The 18,223-nt window shown below is 44.1% G+C and overlaps 1 protein-coding gene across 1 annotated transcript in view; it reads left to right on the forward strand.

The window, feature by feature from the left end:
- cdh6 (cadherin 6) overlaps nucleotides 1-18,223 on the forward strand; it is a 40,301-nt gene that overhangs the window by 14,173 nt on the left and 7,905 nt on the right. The window contains exons 5-8 of the mRNA XM_070844350.1: nucleotides 5,140-5,327; nucleotides 6,551-6,801; nucleotides 12,645-12,781; nucleotides 14,083-14,204. Of these exons, the coding sequence (XP_070700451.1) occupies nucleotides 5,140-5,327; nucleotides 6,551-6,801; nucleotides 12,645-12,781; nucleotides 14,083-14,204 (698 nt within the window). The remainder of the gene's footprint in view (nucleotides 1-5,139; nucleotides 5,328-6,550; nucleotides 6,802-12,644; nucleotides 12,782-14,082; nucleotides 14,205-18,223) is intronic.

Raw genomic sequence — 18,223 nt, forward strand, 5'->3', positions numbered from 1 at the left:
CTGTCTCTCTCTCTCTCTTTCTCTCTCTCTGTCTGTCTCTCTCTCTGTCTCTCTCTCTCACTAACACACTACCATGTGGCTGTGAGACCGACCTCCTGTTTGTCACACAGGACAGAAGCACGTTGCTGTTAGCTACTGCTAAACAGCTGATGAAACAGCTGTTGTGTCGCTGTGTCTACAAGCAGAAGAAGAAGAATCAGAATTCTTTTATTGTCATTGTGCAAAGAAGCACGACGAAATTGAAGCAGTAAGCCAACCTGTCAAATGAAAACCCACTGATGAAAATGAGGACGGAGCACAAACAAATAAAAGTTCTTGAGGACGAGAGGGACTGAAACCTTCTCTGCTTCCTAGGACTGTCATGGGAAAGAGATGTGTGAGAAGCAGAGTTCAGGGGATGAAGGAGTTGTAAGAGTCTGACCACGCTGTGATGTTGAGGCTGTGCTGACGAGTTGTTCTGATTCTCACCAGGCTGCCAAAGACAAAAACGCATTTGTCGATGAAGCTCGGGCACGTAGTGTTTACATAGAGGCGCCTCATATCTCAGTGACATTTGTTGAATCAAATTAGCAAACAGATGTATTAATTTGGCTGGTAAACATGTGCTTTCCTCCAGCAGCCTGCTTGAAAGCGTTCATTTAGGATCGAGCCCTCACCTGTGCGACACTGACTTCTCCTTTGAAGAACAGAAAGAGCTGCTAATACTGGCCCTGGTCCCCATGGCAACACATCCACAGTGGTCAGCACTAATCCACGGATACATACATTTAAGGATCCAAAACAACTCAAAAGGGTTCAGAGTGAGAGCAGGTTGCTGTGTCCAGATCCAAATCTCATGTTCCCACTGCTATAATGCTGCTCAGCAGGAGGGTAAGTTGTGAATATAATGTTAACAGAATCCGAAATATCAAGTAAGTACAGTGTGATATGTCACATATCACAGAGCCAAACAGTCTTCAAAGACCAATTCACCAACAAACAACATATTCACGACACTTCCAGTGAAGCAGCTTTTAGCTGAATAGTTCCAGTGAAAACGGACGGTGTGCTCTTTGGCTTTTGCAGAGTAACAAGAGGTCTGTCTCTGTGTCTGGAAAAAGATGCAGCTGAATTTTTTTAAATGTCACTGTGAGCGAGACAGGATCAGGGCAAAGCAGGCAACCACCCCGAGGCCACGGACCCTGTGGGGCTCCGAAGGCTCTCTGTGTGGCAATTAGTTTGTGGTCATTTCATGAACTGAAGTTCTTTTTGGGACTGTGGGTCTGCTGATACACAGCATAACGTGAAGTGACAAGGACCTGAAGGTCACCTCTTAAACACGTTCAAACTCATCTCTGAAATGCTGGTGTGACTTCGCTCAGTGTTGTGCGGTGATTATTCGTTGATCAGATGACCACGGGTGGCCGCTGATAATGCTGGCTTGCGGTTCTTGCAGCCGCTCACCTGTGACTCCCATGTTTGTTTGCAGTCAGAATTGCTAAACATGGGGCAGGTTATGATCTCAGAAGGAGTGCTGTTTGGTCTGCTCTGTATCACACGGGTCCTTAATACACACAATGCAAAGGGAGTGACGAGAAAATTTTCAATTTTACGTTTGCCCTGAGGCCCCACAGCAGGTTAGCCTGGTGTGCTGCTGTGATCAGAGACAATTCCATGCATCTTCATTGTATCGAGATGGGGACAGAGCTCTCCGAGCCAGATTCTCTCACAAACAGAAGCTTAACAATGTGTGCTTAGACGTCACTAACAGGAGGGTTTTTTTGTTTTTTGGTTGAACTCACCCTTTAAGTGGTTGTGCACTTATTTGTAGGTTCACAGTTCATTCTGAAAATGTGCTGACGAGGCTCATGTGATGTGATCAGAAGCTTCAGCAGCAGCTACCAGTTGGACAGTGTTTAGCTTAGCTGCTGTTTTCATGGATCAGGATTGAATTTTGAACCCCAGTTTTTTTTTTAATCCATCACGGCTGAGGAGTCTTAAAAGAGCTGAGAAAAAAGAAAAGTCATTTGCACACTATGCTGCGTTGTCATTAGTTGTCAGTTTAATGAATTATTGCCGTGACTCAGCAGCACAGTCCGTCAGAACTAGTTTGTGTGGCACAGCTCGGTGTAATTCAGTGCTAGTCTTAATTTACAAGATGCTTTACAGCAGTGGAGGTTTGGACGTAGCGACAGCTGGTGCAATGTGGCAGCTTCTCATCACAAAGCTGGAACGGCACGTGGTAGCATTGGTGTGTGTGTCCATCAGCAGCGCTTCGGCGCCTGTAGCAGTGGAACAGAAGAAAGTAAATTACTGCTCCGTTGGCCTCGATCGCATCACTCATTCTCCCGTCTAATCCCCCTGAATTGACATGAAGGCAGAACTTCGTCCCCGTGGTTCACCATCTCTCTGGCATCTGTATCCCTCTCTTCATTCTAATTGTTTTTTCCCTCTCCCTCTCCATCTCTGCCTCTTTCAATCACAGTCACTGTATCAGAGTGTCACTTTCTCCCTCCTCCTCCTCTCCGCCAAGCATTAGCACCCGTTCACCCACTGTTTGCTCCTGCAGTGCAGGGTGTAAAACAAGCTCACCCTAGGATCTGCTCAACAGATTAGGTGCGGCCTTATCATCCTGTTTAAGTCTCCACACTTGGCACGCAACAAAACGCACACGCTCGTATTTCTTCCAGCATGAAGGCAATTCATCTCTCTGAAGGTCAGAAACTGGTTCTCTTGAAAACAGAACACACATTCACACACACACCTCAGTCTGCACATGTCAATTCATTTCACTTCACAGCAGTACTCCAATCAGTGCTGCCAGTGTCAGAGCCGAGAGCCAACACAATCTCCACCGAGCCAGAAAGAAAACTGAGTGGAGATTAAATCTGCTTCTCCTCTCTTTACCTCTGGGCTCCTCACGATTTCACCACTTGCTTGTTTTGGTATTTTTGCTTGGATGCGGGCACATGCATGGACTACCAAGAGTATCGGAATAGTACATTCAAATAGCTTCTTATGGTTATATTGTATTTAGTATAGTGTGTGTTTGCGTGGTACATTTTTATTTGATTTGTTCGATCTTCTGCTCACAGCTGTCAGCGTATTTCTATATAATATAACATAATATCTGATGCTGCTCATGTAATGTTGAATTCCTGAATCGTTGGGTCTCTCTCTAATTAAAGAGTTTGGTCTCGACCTGCTCTTTATGGAAAGAGTCTGGAGATAACACTGTTATGGATTGGCGCTCTATAAATAAAGACTGATTGATTGATTTCTGTGGCTGTATTTGTTTTTGCTTGGTTTAGAGCGGCTTGGTTTAGCTCGGCCTGGTTGGTCTGTCAGTGGTTCACTATTCCAGTTGTTTATTGCGGATGCGCTGCTGGACAACAGGCCTGATGCATGCTTTATCTACCTTACATGTATGTGTTTGTGTGTGTTATGCAGGTGGTGAACTGAGCCGCCTCAGCCTTAAAAAGGACAGTGGGTGTGTTTCTCCTGCTCCACATAGCACTCATGTTCTGTGTACACTGTATACTGTGAGCTCTGTGTGGCTACGCTCACACACTAACACACAGAAATGTACCAAGAGAGTGGCAGGTTGAGTACTGTCTAGCCGCCAGAGAGCACGACACCTGCTGTGCCACAGCAGCATATAATTACTCACTCAAGTGGTTTATACACACCACTAGATTTCTAAGATGGAGCGTATGCACACACACACACACACACACGCAGACACACAAACAGGAGTAAAGGAAAGCGTCCTGATGTGAAACTGCCTGCGGTTAATATAGCAGAGTGACATCTCATTTGCATTAGTTTGTGTGCTTGGACTCCATTCAGTGATTCAAACGAGCTGCTTTCTCCACGCAGGCCGAGGGTGTGTTTGTTTCACAATGTGGAGGAAAACTCTCAGCAGCGGCCATCTCATCTCTGCAGCAAAACTGATAGCAAAACACAGCGTTGGCACTTATTCCAGAGAACAAAAGGATACATCACACTCACAAAAAATACATTGCAATGCCTTTTTTTTTAATGATAGTCAGCAGTCTGGCGGAGAGACATTGTTCGGGCGCCTGGCTTCCATCAGCATTTACACTACTTTATTTGGACTGAGAATGCCTTTTTGTTCTCGCCGTCTACCTGTCTAACTGTCTTTATGAAGTTCTAAGACAACAGAAAGATGTTGTTTCTGCATTCGGCATTTATGCCGTCATATGGTTTAGAGAGGCAAACTTTCTCTCTCTTTGTTTGAGTTTATGTGACGCACCCATTTAGTGTGACCCACAGTGATCACATTAGAGGAGCCAGCCTGACGCATTCCATATAAAGAGGGCGTTAATAGGCTCCTTGATCAATAGCAGTCTGTCAGTCTGTGCCGACGGACTCAGGTGGTGATCTTCTGGCTTTATGTTAAGTCTGATTCATCTCCGGAGCTTTTCATTCAGGTGACAAGAAGCCATATTAGACGGGAAACAGCTGTCTGAGTGGACAACAAACAAATCTGCCCCAAACCCCTGAAGGAAAGAAATCTAAGAAACCTTGAGAGGGATTACATGAGACAAACACCCCATCCCCCCACCCCGCTCCAGGGCCAAAAGGCAGCAATGAGCAGACGTTGTAATTAAGCACAAATCTAAAACAAAAAGGCAAGAATATTACTCTCAAAGGGAGAAAGGGGGATGAAGCGGCAGCACAACAGCCTTCAGGATGAAAACCTCAAAGATGATGTAAAGCTTCAGCCACGGATGGATTATTACCTTCAAATGTATTCAGTCATCAGAACGCAGACGGGATCTTAATGTATGCTTGGAGTCCAATGGTTGCTTTTTTAAATTTCATGTCAGAAGGTCAACGTTTTATCGGCACAAAATGCCTGATATACAGTTTGGATTTTTAAGGTACTCTTGTGAAGTTTTTGGCCAATTTTCCCCCAATTTCCAATCAAATTGGGGGAGTCGTTGGTACACAATGCAGCCGAGCACCGTCACTTTTGAAGCTACCACTGGGCGCTGCTGAATTGTGCAGTCCTCCATCTCTAGTTCGCTGCAATGTCACAACAAGGTTCACAAAACTCTTGATCTCAGCATTACTCGCAGAAAAGCAGCTCGTTGTACATCAGGCGGCTGACTGTCAGATTTTCTGTGTTTTCAGGTATTTACCAGTTCAGAGTCCCCGAGTCTGCCAAGGCTGGGACTCCTGTTGGGAGAATTAAAGCCACCGACAGAGACATCGGGAAGAACGCCGAGATGTATTTCACCATCGTCAGTGGAGACGGCATGGACGTGTTCGACATCTCCACGGACAGAGTCACCCAGGAGGGAGTTATCACCGTCAGCAAGGTGGGAGGGAGAAGTGTGGGCTCAGAGTACTGATCACATTTAGAATAATATAAGTGTTCTAGGTAGAAGTATATAAGTAGATAAGTAGTGAAGTCCAGTAGCTGCACAGTGAACAGTACAGAATGAAATGCAGCAGTCAGACTGGATCTGTTGTAAACAATGTGAAATCTGTTGCTCTCCTGATGTGCACGTTCAAACGAGGTTGGCTTAAATTATCTTGATATTTTTCTCACAGCATTCGTGAAATCAAATTAATTCTAAAGCAGTGATTCAGCAGATCCCACACTTTCCACTCATAAGGACCCTGCCCACGTAGTCTGTTTTACACGTACTGTTAAATATGCAAAGCCTGGGCATGCTTGACAGATGAAAGAAACATAATTAAACTTATTCATCTTTACCTTCACAACCCCCAGCCTTAGCCTTTGCAGCAGGCACCGATACACAGGACTGGAGCTGTTTCCGCCGCTGCGTTGTACAAATGAATCCCAGTGTCCTCGCGCAGCGTGTGTTTACTGATGTACAATCACAACTGATTCTTCAAACTTCTTTTGTTCCTCGTGCTGACACAACCTAAGACAAGTCTGCGAGCTTCAACAAAGAAGTAATGATGGTTTTGTCAGCAGGAAAGAGATGGGGACAATGTGCAGGATTCCTTCAAGGAAGCAAAGGCAGCACATGTAGAGCTGTTCACGTAAATCTGAGCCTTTGTTCTGGTTTGAAACAACCGTGCAGGATCGTCAGGAAACAGATGTCATCAACTATATTTGCAGTTTTCAAAAAACGATTATATTTTGCTGTCCGATTGAATCTGTCGGCTGCTTTATGTCCCAGTTTTGTTAATGTTGGATTGTCCTCTATACAATCTGATACAATAAGAGCTGCGTTCTTACATTTCATAAATCCTGCCTATAATGCTCGACTCCTCGGCAGTGACATGAAGTTGTGTGTGAAATAATTCCCTGGCAGTTCCATCCAGCAGCTTTAAATAACAATTCATGTTTTTATCCCGACTAGCCGTCCACCACAAACACTTTCTGCTAAACTGTTTTTTTTTGCATTCATAATTGATGGCCTTGGTGGAAATGGTTTGACAAGCGGTGTTAACGTCAGCTTTATCTTTACCAAGGCTCCATCACTGATGCCGTTACTGTACCAACAGAGACAGTCCTCCTAAATCCCTGTTACGTTTCCTGTTTTTTTTCACGTTTTCTTCTCTGCAGCCTTTGGATTTTGAGAAGAAGCCGTCTTACACCGTGGAGATCCAGGTCCAGAACACTGAGGTGGACCCCCGCTTCATGTCTGCAGGCTCCAAACATATGGCCACGGTTAGGATTGGAGTAGACGATGTGGATGAGCCACCGCTGTTTGACAAAGCCAGCTACCTGATGGAGGTGAAGGAAGATGCTGTGGTCGGGGCGGCCGTGGGCTCGGTCAGCGCCATGGACCCCGATAGAGCCCGCAGCATGGTCAAGTAAGGCTAAACCTCCGTCTAACGGGTTTGATTTTTACATTTCTAAACAGAAGTTTTGAACTAATAAGATGACCAAACTACTTTTACAAGGCCAAGGTCCTTTTGGGAGGCACTGGTCGATTTCAAACACTCTCTTGATGGTGGATTTACAGTGTTTTTATCCCTATGAAATATCTGCAGATCTAGCAGATTGTGTAAAATACAGTTTTAGTTTCTATTTACAGACTGTGAACCATTATTTTGTGCTGTGCTTTTTCTGGTGGATTGACACAGCCCATTTATTATTTAGAAATATTATTGATATTATGGAGAAATAAGATTAACAGTAGGGTGAGACCCTCAAAGTATCTTACTGATTACTACTGATTTAGCCCAGTCTGGATGAGTCCATGGTGTGGATATGGGGCAGTCTTTTCTGTTGCAGCCCCACTTTGCCATCCCGATGAATTATGTATTTTTCAGTAAACCAAATCTTCTGCTCTAAAATGCACTGCTAGCATCAGTTTGCAGGCCAGGCAGCTAAGCTAGTGAGATGTAGCACATTAGATAGCATAAAGACTCAGGAGCAAATGTCAGCAGTGGTCAGTTTAGATGCTACATGGTCCTTATACGTCAGTACCATTGCTAAGAACATGTTATCTGCCCGTGGCTTGTAAGCCACAGTTAGCTGCACATACTTGTATGTGGTGTCCGTCCTGCCCCTATCAGGGCTCAGCCTGCTCCTCCGCTGGCTGCTGGTGGCGGTTATGGCGCAGAGGTAGAGTGGCTCGTCCAATCAGCTGTTCCATCCCTGGCTCCTCCAGTCAGCATGTTGAAGTGTCCTTGGGCAAGACATTGAACACCAAATTGCTCCCAAAGCTTTGATGTGTGAGTGTGTGTGTGAAAGATTAGTTTCCTTCTGATGGCAGCCTGCCATCGCTGTGTGAATGGGAATGTAGTGTTTAAGTGCTTTAAGAGGTCGAAAAGTATTGTTCATTCACCGCTGCTCACCGCTGCCAGCCAAACAGACACTGATGTTTATACCCACTCAGATTTACGGCAGATCAATTAAAGTACATCTGAACACTACACTTACTTACACTCTGACATTACTTGAGACTTCTCATATCAGACTGAGAGCAGGAAGCCTGTTTCTGCAGCACAGCGCCATGTAAGGGCTCAGAAACAGAAGAACAGCTAGAGTAAGATGAAAGGCAAAAACAGGCAAACTTATTCCTAAATGGTCAGGCAGGAAGAGCACAAAGGCTGGAAAGGCAGGACTGCTGCTGACAGAGGAAGGCCTCGTTCAAATGGGTATCTTTTGTAAAAGAGGACATTTTCCTCTGTGTTTAGACCTCTCATCTTTAAAGAGTAACATCTTACAAGGACATGACATGGCAAAAATTATAAAAAGAAAGAAAAGTACATTTCTTAATGCTATAGTTTAACGCTAGGGTAGATGAAGATCTATATCGAAATGTTTAACACAGCACATGCTGCTCAACTTTTAGTTGTGTCGAACTGAATAAGTGTACTGACTGAATTCTTTGCTGAAAGCAGTAAAGCAGGGTGTGTTCCCTGTAAAGTTCCATTCATGGATGCGGAATTTATAATGATAGCATTAATCATGTACATATACAGTAAGTGCTTTTTTCTGTATTATTTCCCATCCTTCCAAAGTGAGATAGTGGGATTGTTGCCATAAATGCAGTTTTTTGGGGGCATTCAGAAAAGCCAGAAACTTCAATTCACATCAATGTCCATATTAAATCTTGTTCAACATAAGTTTCCCAGGGTATAATTCATGGCTGAGTTTAAAACAGTCCATAACTTTGGGTAAAAGCCAGGCATGGACCCTTGGCTGAGATTTAATTGGCATGCAGACTCCTGAGGGTAAACTCCATTATCTGCATGTTTTCCAGTGATGTTAAATATGACAGAAAGTGTTCATTTGTAAAGAGAAGACCATCCCTACAGAATAACTGACCTACCAACACAACACTATTGTGAAATAAATGTTCCTTGAAAAGAGCTTTTTGGTTATATAAGTGTCCTTGTTATTTAAATATTATAACTATGAGGTGAGAAATGTGTTAGTAGATGATGACAGCAGGCCTGGCCATTAAAGGGAAACATTTTCAGTGGGATTTTATCTATATCATAGTTACAAAGCCCTTGCCAGATAATAGATCGAATTGCTTTGATCAAATGATCTAAAACAAATGACTCAGTTGTACAAAAATCCAAAGGAAGAGGCCCGACATTTTCATAAGAATTCACAAGAACGGCTTTCTCCAGGTGATGTGCTCTTTTTTCCACATGAAATTCAAGAGCATTTTGTAAATCTCCCAAGCAGTTTGTTATCAAGTGTCAAAGCCAAAGCTTCCCTTTGCCTTAGTGATTAATACTCTGCCTCTGATCCCTAAAGAGCCACTTTTTTCATTTTCTTTCAGTTTTTTTATAAAACAGCAGTAAAATGTGAGGAGATTCTTCACTGTTGATCTGAAGGAATTAATATTCCTAAATATAGTACATTTTTTATTGGAGTATTAGAAAGAACAGATTTTGGACTCCTGCCTGGAGTCAGTTCACACTTATTTATATTCAGGTACAGAGCAGAAGCCTTTGAAAACTCCTTGATTACTTCTGTGGTGACACAGGTTTGGTTTGCATTCTGCAGGAATACTGTGGTGTCATCTGCAAACTGACTTATGATTAATTCCCCACCGAGAGGGGCACCTTTCACGACGCTAGATTCAATACGGTCTGCCAAGAGCCGAGTCATTAACAAGGAGAGGTACGAGCAGGTGGGGCAAGGCGGCCTAATGCCTCCAGACAGATTAAATCTAGAGGATGTACCACCCATTAGATTAACAGAACTATTACCACTCTTATGGAGAGCTGTAATGGCCCGAGAGAAGCCACGTTTCTTTAAAGATTGTAAAATGAACTGATGCTGCACTGTATGGAAAGCTTTATAAAAGTCTAAAAGTGGAATGAAACCATAATCATCAGTCAGTTCTGAGAAACCCAGAGTGTCCAGGACCATCTCTTATGGTTACTTCGTTATAAAAGCTGTCTGTGTTTCTTCAGTAGTTTAGCCAGTAGCAAAGATCTTGTAATCATTAATGAGCAAACAAATTGGATGGCAGTTGTGAATAATATGTCTTTGTAGGGTTTGGAAATTAAAGTAGTCAACCCTTGAGTCATGGTGGTTGGGAAATATTCTTTTTCCATATATTTTACAACAGTTCAAATAAAATAAAGGACCCAAAACAAACAAACAGGAAACAAAAACCCTCCTGCAGGCCCAGAATGCTTGTTCTTTGTTTAGTAGAACGAAGATAATGTGGAGTGATTTTTTTTTTTTCTTTAACGAATGGCAAAATATCCATTTAGAAAAATATCTGTATACTTGAGGACAAGGCTTACACTTATGTGTGGAGATGGACTAATATAAGTACTGTTAGGCTGATAAGGGAACTGGGAAGCAGGTGAGTATGTAGAGCATGGGTGGAAATTACAGGGGGGACATGGGGAGTCAGAGAGGCTCAGAGAGTAAACAGAGCAGGCAGCAGAATGAATAGCTGGAGCTAGCTGGAGCTGTGACAGGCTGCTATATTTGAAAGTTGGCATATCTTCACTTCCTGCTCTGCTATTTTAGAAATCTCAGCGAAACTACATCGAAGTCGGATGAAGCTCGACTTCAAATGGCTCTCAGTTCTCTAAAGTCTCGTGAGGGATTGTGGTAATGGTCTGAAAATGAGACACGAATCAGAAATATGAAGTAGGTTAAAACGATGGCGTTTTATGTGGACGATGCAGCTGTGTGTGGAAGACAGGCAACAGAAACCTGCACCCACGGGCGATGTTAGAGCTCCAGCGCCTCACTGCAGCGCTGCTCGTTATTGATGCTTGGCGTTTCGTTTAGTTTGAGCTCTGTTGCTCTCCTGTTATTGTAATTGTCCATTACTTAAACGGCATCAATACATCGTGGGAATTTTCTCTCCTGATGTTTATAAAATAGATTGCCTAAAGCCATCTGTAATTTGCTCTGCTGCAGCGGGTATTGATCAGGAGGTACAAGACCGCTAAAATAAGTTGAAACTTTCCTCAACTTGGAGCGCACATTTGAGTCACTGCCAAAAAAAAAAAACACAGGAATAGGACGCAGCAAAGGGATTTGATATGAATTATAGAGAATGGTGCAGTGTAAACACAGAGAGACGTAGGATAAACTAAAAAGGAATAATCATGATGTATGGATGGATGAAGGGATGACAGCAGTGTGAGAGAGTTAAACTGGCAGCAGATGAACTGCAGCACAGTTGGAGACTGGAACCGAGCCCTTATTTCTCTACATTTAAAGCAGGCAAACTGATGAGGAACATATTCCAATTAAAACAAGCATGGAACCATGGAGTGCTCTTAAAATGATGTGTCACAAGGGGGCACACACACACACACACACACACACACACACACACTCAGACACAATTCCAATTATTCCTGCGCTTGTGCCTTTGTGAATGTGACTGCATCTTTCATTCACATTGTGTGTGTGAACTGCTATTTTACTGTTGAGTGCTTTCTAATTATGATCGAGTCTGGATGTACTCAGGCGGCGTTTTCTTTTAGATCCATGTATCTCTTTATAAAAAAAAACAATAATTAAGACTGAATGGTACATAATTACCAGCTGATAGCCGTTTGATGTTATATTTTGGAGTGGAAAATGAAACCAGCCTTGATCTCGACACTGGAGCTGTATATCGACGGTACAATATGCAGTTCCTGTTCACAGAGCAGTTTGCCTCCGCTTTGACAGGCAGCCGAAAAAGACATTATCAAAGGCTTCTCACTTCTATTATCTGTGGAATGCTGTGAAGCTGTGAATAGCTGCATTCAGCAACTAGTTCAAAAATGGAGAACGCTCTGTGAGCAGTCCGCAGACAGTGGGAGGAGATGTTCAAGTGGCTGTGATGTTTTCAACAGGCTACAGTAAGACAGGATGGGAGGAGAGGGCAGAGCGCGGCAGCTTCCAGTGCACCACAACTATGTGATTCCAGTTGTTAGAATATCAAGGTTAGCTGTTGTATGCAGTTTTTTTTTTTTCATCCAACCTTGATGTACAAAGTTTGTACATCAAGGTTTAGTTTCAAAACTCACCTCAGAGTTTTAAAAAAAAACCAACGTGTGAGTTCTAGGAGCGCTCGGGTTGAAGGAGGAGTGAGTTCTGGCTTCAGATCATTTGTGAACGTTTCACAGCCGGAGTGTTTTTGAAGGTTCTGTGTTTAATCGCCGCAGACAGCTGACGGACAGGTGTGCAGGTGTGCAGGTGTGCAGGTGTTGGCCGTCTCGCTCACGTCGTGACGCGGTAACAGTAGAACCGCTCTCTTCCTGTCAGTCAGCCTCAGCTGACTTTAGCTGGGCTCAGCTTTTTGCTGGAGCTCCAGTTAATTTCCTCTCCCTCCTTTTCCTCAGCAAATGTGCAGATTGTTTGTTGAAGTGGATGCATTTCAACTTCTGAAGTCGCAATCATGGCACTGATAGACTAACTAAGGATATGGATGGATTCATTCAGACGCTTGTTTAAATGTCTTGTTGCCATGGCTTGTTATATTATATAACATTTAATATGTAAAACGCTGCCGTCGGTTTGTCCGAGCCGACCCGAGGGCTAGTGGCACACTTTATATCACACTAAGCCCACAGTGGAACATATCTACAGTAACAAAAATGAATTATTCCCTCTATTGGTGAGGATAGTGCACAGGTACAAGGGGCACTGCACTTCATCCCACCCACTGTCTGAACTTTCTCACCCTTTCTCACCCTTTCTCACCCTTTCTCACCCGCTCCAGGTACTCCATCGACCGTCGCACTGACATGGACCGCCTTTTCAATGTCCACCCAGGGAATGGATCAGTGTTCCTGCTCAAAAGCCTGGACAGAGAGGAGACTGCATGGCATAATATTTCAGTCATCGCCACTGAGTTCAGTAAGTTCAGCGGGGGCGGGGGCGGGGGCGGGGGCGGGGGCGGGGGCGGCGGCGGGGGCGGGGCCACCGCAGAGCTGACATGATGTATTGATGCCGAGCGGACTGGATGGAGCCAGACGCTACGTCTGCTGCACAGTGTTTCACTCTCTTATCAAAGTCTTCACTGACAAGTGGTTTAACATTAATATAGTACCCAGGACTGAGTGAAGCAAAGGGTCAGTTCACCCCAGATTACAAAAAGACATTTTTGCCATCTTGATACTTTCAGTTCAGGTTATGGGATTTCCTTTGTCCTCCTCGGAGCACCCAAAAAGAGCAACTGGTCACGAATCTGGGGAAACAGTTTTGCCTTTAATTGCTGTTTTACAGAAGAGATCATTCCTGTTAAATGTGTCCTCTGTAAGGCCTGCAGATTTTCTCAGAAGTCTCACTTTCAATCATGTGAGGAGCACAAACAAAAACCCAGTCAGCTCCACTGTGTTCGGGAGGCCCATGTTTCAAAACTGGATGTCTGAAAAATGAAAATACATAAAAATGAAAGTACATACTTGGCTAAACACCATTAGCAGTAATATTTCTACTGCTTCTCATTCATGACAGTGGGTAATATCTACTATGATTCTGAAAAGTTTGAAAAGAAGCTAAGCTGAAAAAGTCCACTTAGTGATGATTCATGCACAAACTGAAACAGTCTGTTTGACCTGTTTCAAATGATGATCTGTCCAAAGAAGTACATAAAATGGATGTGCCCCGTCACTGAGATGAAGAGGAAGAACCCGAACCATAGACACCCCTGAGACACTTTATTTGATATGGACTCATTCTGCTCATCATGCAGCTCCCTGAAAAGGAAGCATAAATGTGTCATGAACCGACTGTGGCTATCAGTACGAAGCAGAGTGAATCATCAGGACCGCGTCACATGTATGGATGTGTAGAAACAGAAGAGGTCACACTGTGCAGCTAAGTGCTCTGTCGGACACTGATGCTTTCCTGCCTGTCACTGAGAAAACACTGAAGCCTCTAACACAGAGAAAAATGTGAAAAGATAAAATCAGAACTCTTTTTCTGGTTTCAACAAGTGTGAAATGGAGGACTGATTGGTTTTCTATCTTGAACTGAGGCATGCTGGGAAAATTGCCGGATAAACCAGCTACATGGACATAAAAAACATGACCATTTTTTTGCATTCCGTCTTGGAAACATATTTTGTTTTCTGTCGCGTTCTCATTTCATAAGTTCGAGTCACAAGTAGAAAAAGTGAGACGACTGATGAATAACTTTGTGCGTTGTCCTTGCAGATAATCCCCGTCAGAGCAGCCATGTTCCGGTCTACATCCGCCTGCTGGACATCAATGACAACGCTCCCACCTTTGCCACTGTGTATGAAACCTTTGTGTGTGAGAGGACTAAGGCTGGCCAGGTATTACAGCTTTATCACTTCACACTTTTGTAATGGAGACAGAATGTACTGCATACGGCTGTGGTTCAGTGGTAGAGTGGGTCGTCCCTCAATCAGAAGGTCGGGGGTTCGATCCCCAGGTTGAAGTGTCCTTGGGCAAGACACTGAACCCCAACTTGCTCCTGAAGCCTTCAGTGTGTGAATGAGTATGAAAGAATAGTCTCCTCCAACTTACATTCCTCCTGTATGAATGATGTGTGAATGGGTGAATGAGGATGTCATGTAAAGAGCTTTGAGTAGTTGAAATAACTAGAAAGGAGCTCTACAAATACAGACCATTACCATTACCATAGTCCAGTACTTGTGAGTCCAGTATCCGACCCATGTGTCCAGTCCGTTATAAGATCCTTTTAAAATTTGTAAGTAATCCAAGTTTCATCTGGGTTCTGCTCGCTGAAAAGGTGGACATAGTTCCTTTTCCTAGTTACTGTTCACACCCAGCCACGACCTGGAAATGAGTTGACGAGCAGATGATGAAAGTGTTCATCTGAAATGTTTCTGAAATATTGAATGAACAGCTGGAGCCCACTAACTCTAGAACATCTCATCTCTCGTCTGTCAGCAGTGGCAGCCCTCGTTCAGAACTATGACACTGATAAGCTCCTAATAATAATAGATTAGATAGATTATTGGATTATTAATTCACAGTGTGGCAGCAGCAAGTAAGCAAAAGTAAAAGATCTGCAGAAAAAGAGCTTCGGTGAAACAGTAAATAATAAAGTAGTGGACGGAGATACACACATAAAAAATATGGACAATTTAAACAAGGTGAAGTATAAAAATAGGGACAATGTACACGGGGGGGGGGGGATATTTGATTGTTATCACTCCTTCACACACTGAGGGTGGAGGAGTCTGTCGCTGAAGGAGCTCTCCAGTGCTCTCAGTGTGTCCGTCATGGGGGGAGACCGCCCAGGACAGAGCTGACAGGTGTGCAGTTGTAGTGGAAGTCAGCAGTGTGGAGGGTGAAGAGGAACAGAGCCAGGACCGTTCCCTGTGGGGCCCCCCGCCCTGCAGACAGCCATGTCAGACACACAGTCCCGTGTCCTCACACACTGTGGACGGTTGGCGAGCTAGTCCAGGATCCAGGATGTGAGCTGATGGCCCACACCGGTGCTCTGCTGAGGTCCTGTGGTGCTCCACAGGACCTCAGGAGCCTGGAGCTGACACTGATAATGTGATATGCACGACTCCAGCTCCTGAGAACGGCATGAAGAAATCAGAGCGATCGCTCGACCAGAGAAGAAACGAATGGAGTGCTGAGAGGTGTTTAACGCTGACACTGGCTTGCTGTGTTTTAAACTCAGCCGTCCCCTGGTTAGTGTTCCTGTAGCAGCCGTGGGTACGTGGAGAAGCTACTGATCATTACTTCACCTCAGCCGGGGGGGGGCTCTGTGCAGGGAAAGGACAGACAGACCACAGAGTGGAACAGGACAGGTCTGCACTGTCGGGATAAAAGTGTAGCACATTTTTAAATTAGCATACTAATCTTAAGGACGCTAAGAACAGGAGCTAGCTGTAGAGAGCATGTGGCTGCTGTTGGAGGGATGGATTAGAAACACACTGATTTACCGTTCAAGGCTTCAGTCCCAGCAGTCAGCACCATGTCCAATGCTGTATCATGCACACATTACCCTCTTGCTGTTGTTCAGTAACTCTGTGAAGTGCAACTTCACCCCCCCCCCCCTCTCTCTTTCTTTCTCTCTCGCTCTGCATCTTTAGCTGCACCAACACACCTGATTCACATGATGAGCTCATCATGAGGGAAACACTGCTCCACAGTGTAAAGTCCTATCAGTGATGAATCAGTGAGAGCTAATTAGCCTTCTAGATAATGTTAACATTAATTCTCTCTCCCTCCCTCTCTCCCTCTCTCCCCCCCCCTCTCTCTCTCCCTCTCTTTCTTCTAATGTTAACATTATTTAGAAGGCTCATGCTACCATTTGTCCTGATAACTCCTAAACAGCATAAACTCTGAATGATGAGTCAGTTGTCAGGACTGACACATGGGCACCGCTCAGCCCGTGTGTGTCGGGGGGTAAAATATTGCATGCAGCGTTCCTGTAAGTCATTCATAGCTTAGGTAGAATGGCCGAACCCACGACCCGCCCGCCTGAACCACACACAGTTATACACAGTTACTAACACGACTGCCACTGACTCACAAAGGTTCTGCTAGCGTGCAGCGGCGAACTTAAATAAAGAACTTAAAGCCGCGGTGCAGCCGCTCAGGGCAGGTGCTGCTGTAGCTATTGTGCAGTGATGTGCTTTCATGAATCACTTATGGGACGTGCCAAGTGCAAGAGGCTAAAGTGAGCTGCTAATCCCCTTTTATGACTAGAAACACAGCATTTACATGGAACCTGCCATTACTCCCACACTAACCCTTGTACTGGGTTTGATGAATGTAGGCCACATGTCCCCTGTCTTTATTTGAAGTGCGTGACTATAATCCAAAACATTTATTTTTTTACTTAAGTAAACTGCTAAATTAATCAGGAATTGTTTTTCGTGGTTTTGTAGAGTTTTCAGCCTTTTTTGAACGGAGAACTGACTTTTATTCCCAGTCTCTTTGTTTTACACAGCCAACGAACCAGTGAAAGTATTGACAGAGATCATTTTTAATCAGCTTCCCCTCAAACTTCCTATTTGCCTGACTTCACTGTCCAATGGGAAACAGCTCTGACTTTGTTAGATCTCTGTAATATTCAATATTTAATCAGTCAAACGTCTGGATTTGAATGCTTTTAACAGCACTCGGTGTAATTGTACTCTTTTGGAACACCACTTGATATGATTCATCACATAGTGTATGGACTGCAACTAATGTGATTAAGGCTCACGAGCTTATACACACACACACACACACACACACACACACACACACACACACACTGGAGACCACTCAGTTTTTTCTTTTGTGTTAGCTGATGAGCTAATCTGTCATGGACGCTGACAGGAGCTTTCACACATGGAGTAGGGTTTGGCACACACACACACACACACACACACACACATCTTGCATCTAATATCGTGCTACAGTTACTAAAATAAAAACACAAATCTGTATTTTCATTCATTCACACACACACAAGCACAACAAGTCAAATACGACCCAACAAACAGGTGCACACGCAGCATCACGGTGACGTTCTTCAGTACGGTGGCTGGCTGCCATTGGTCTCCTCACGTCCATGTCATCCTGCCGTCCTTTCATCCTTTAATTCCCCTGCCCTTTCATCTGTCCATCAGTGTTAAGCATCAGTGTTTGGTCACTGGATATCATCGGCTTGTTTCCCTCCGCTGCTTCCCTCAGGCTCCAGATTTGTTTCAGTGTATGTGTGTATGTGCACGAGCGTGATATTGGCACAAATCTTTGTTAAAGCCTTTAATCTCTCTGCTAGTGTCCTTTCAATTAAATAAGAATGTAGTTCTAAATTAAAAGAATGCATATAGAAGTGACAGGAATATACAGCCATCACCCAGAGCCCCAGCAGCACGAACATTTGACCTCTTAAAGTCATTACGATGGCATTTTAAACGTCTTGTCTATTTACTCATCTAGCAAACACAGAGTGTTGCTCGTGGCTACCTGACATATGTATCACTAGCCATATTCCACACTAAACTTGTTTCACATGGAAACCCAATGATGTTCTACTAAGATCTTTTGTCAGGTTTCATTGGATTTCCCACTAAAGTCGTTTGAACGCTGGCTGTAAAAAGTTTGTGGAATGCCTTTCCACAGAGGACGGGAGCTGTGCACAGCGTGGAGTCAGTCAGCTACAAGTGATTCCAGAGGGTACAAGTTTACACTGTGGGAAACAAAGTGAAAACACCCAAAAGAAACTTCCCCAACTGCTGCTGCTGGAGCATTATCTACCTCGCCACTGCAAATCCATGAGCTCAATATGATCCAAACACACTGCTTTCGTGTCCACAAAGCTCCGGTGAAGCCTGTTTTGTCGTGTTTCTTTTTT

Source organism: Pempheris klunzingeri, chromosome 15, assembly GCF_042242105.1.
Source record: "Pempheris klunzingeri isolate RE-2024b chromosome 15, fPemKlu1.hap1, whole genome shotgun sequence".
Lineage (NCBI taxonomy): Eukaryota > Metazoa > Chordata > Actinopteri > Acropomatiformes > Pempheridae > Pempheris > Pempheris klunzingeri.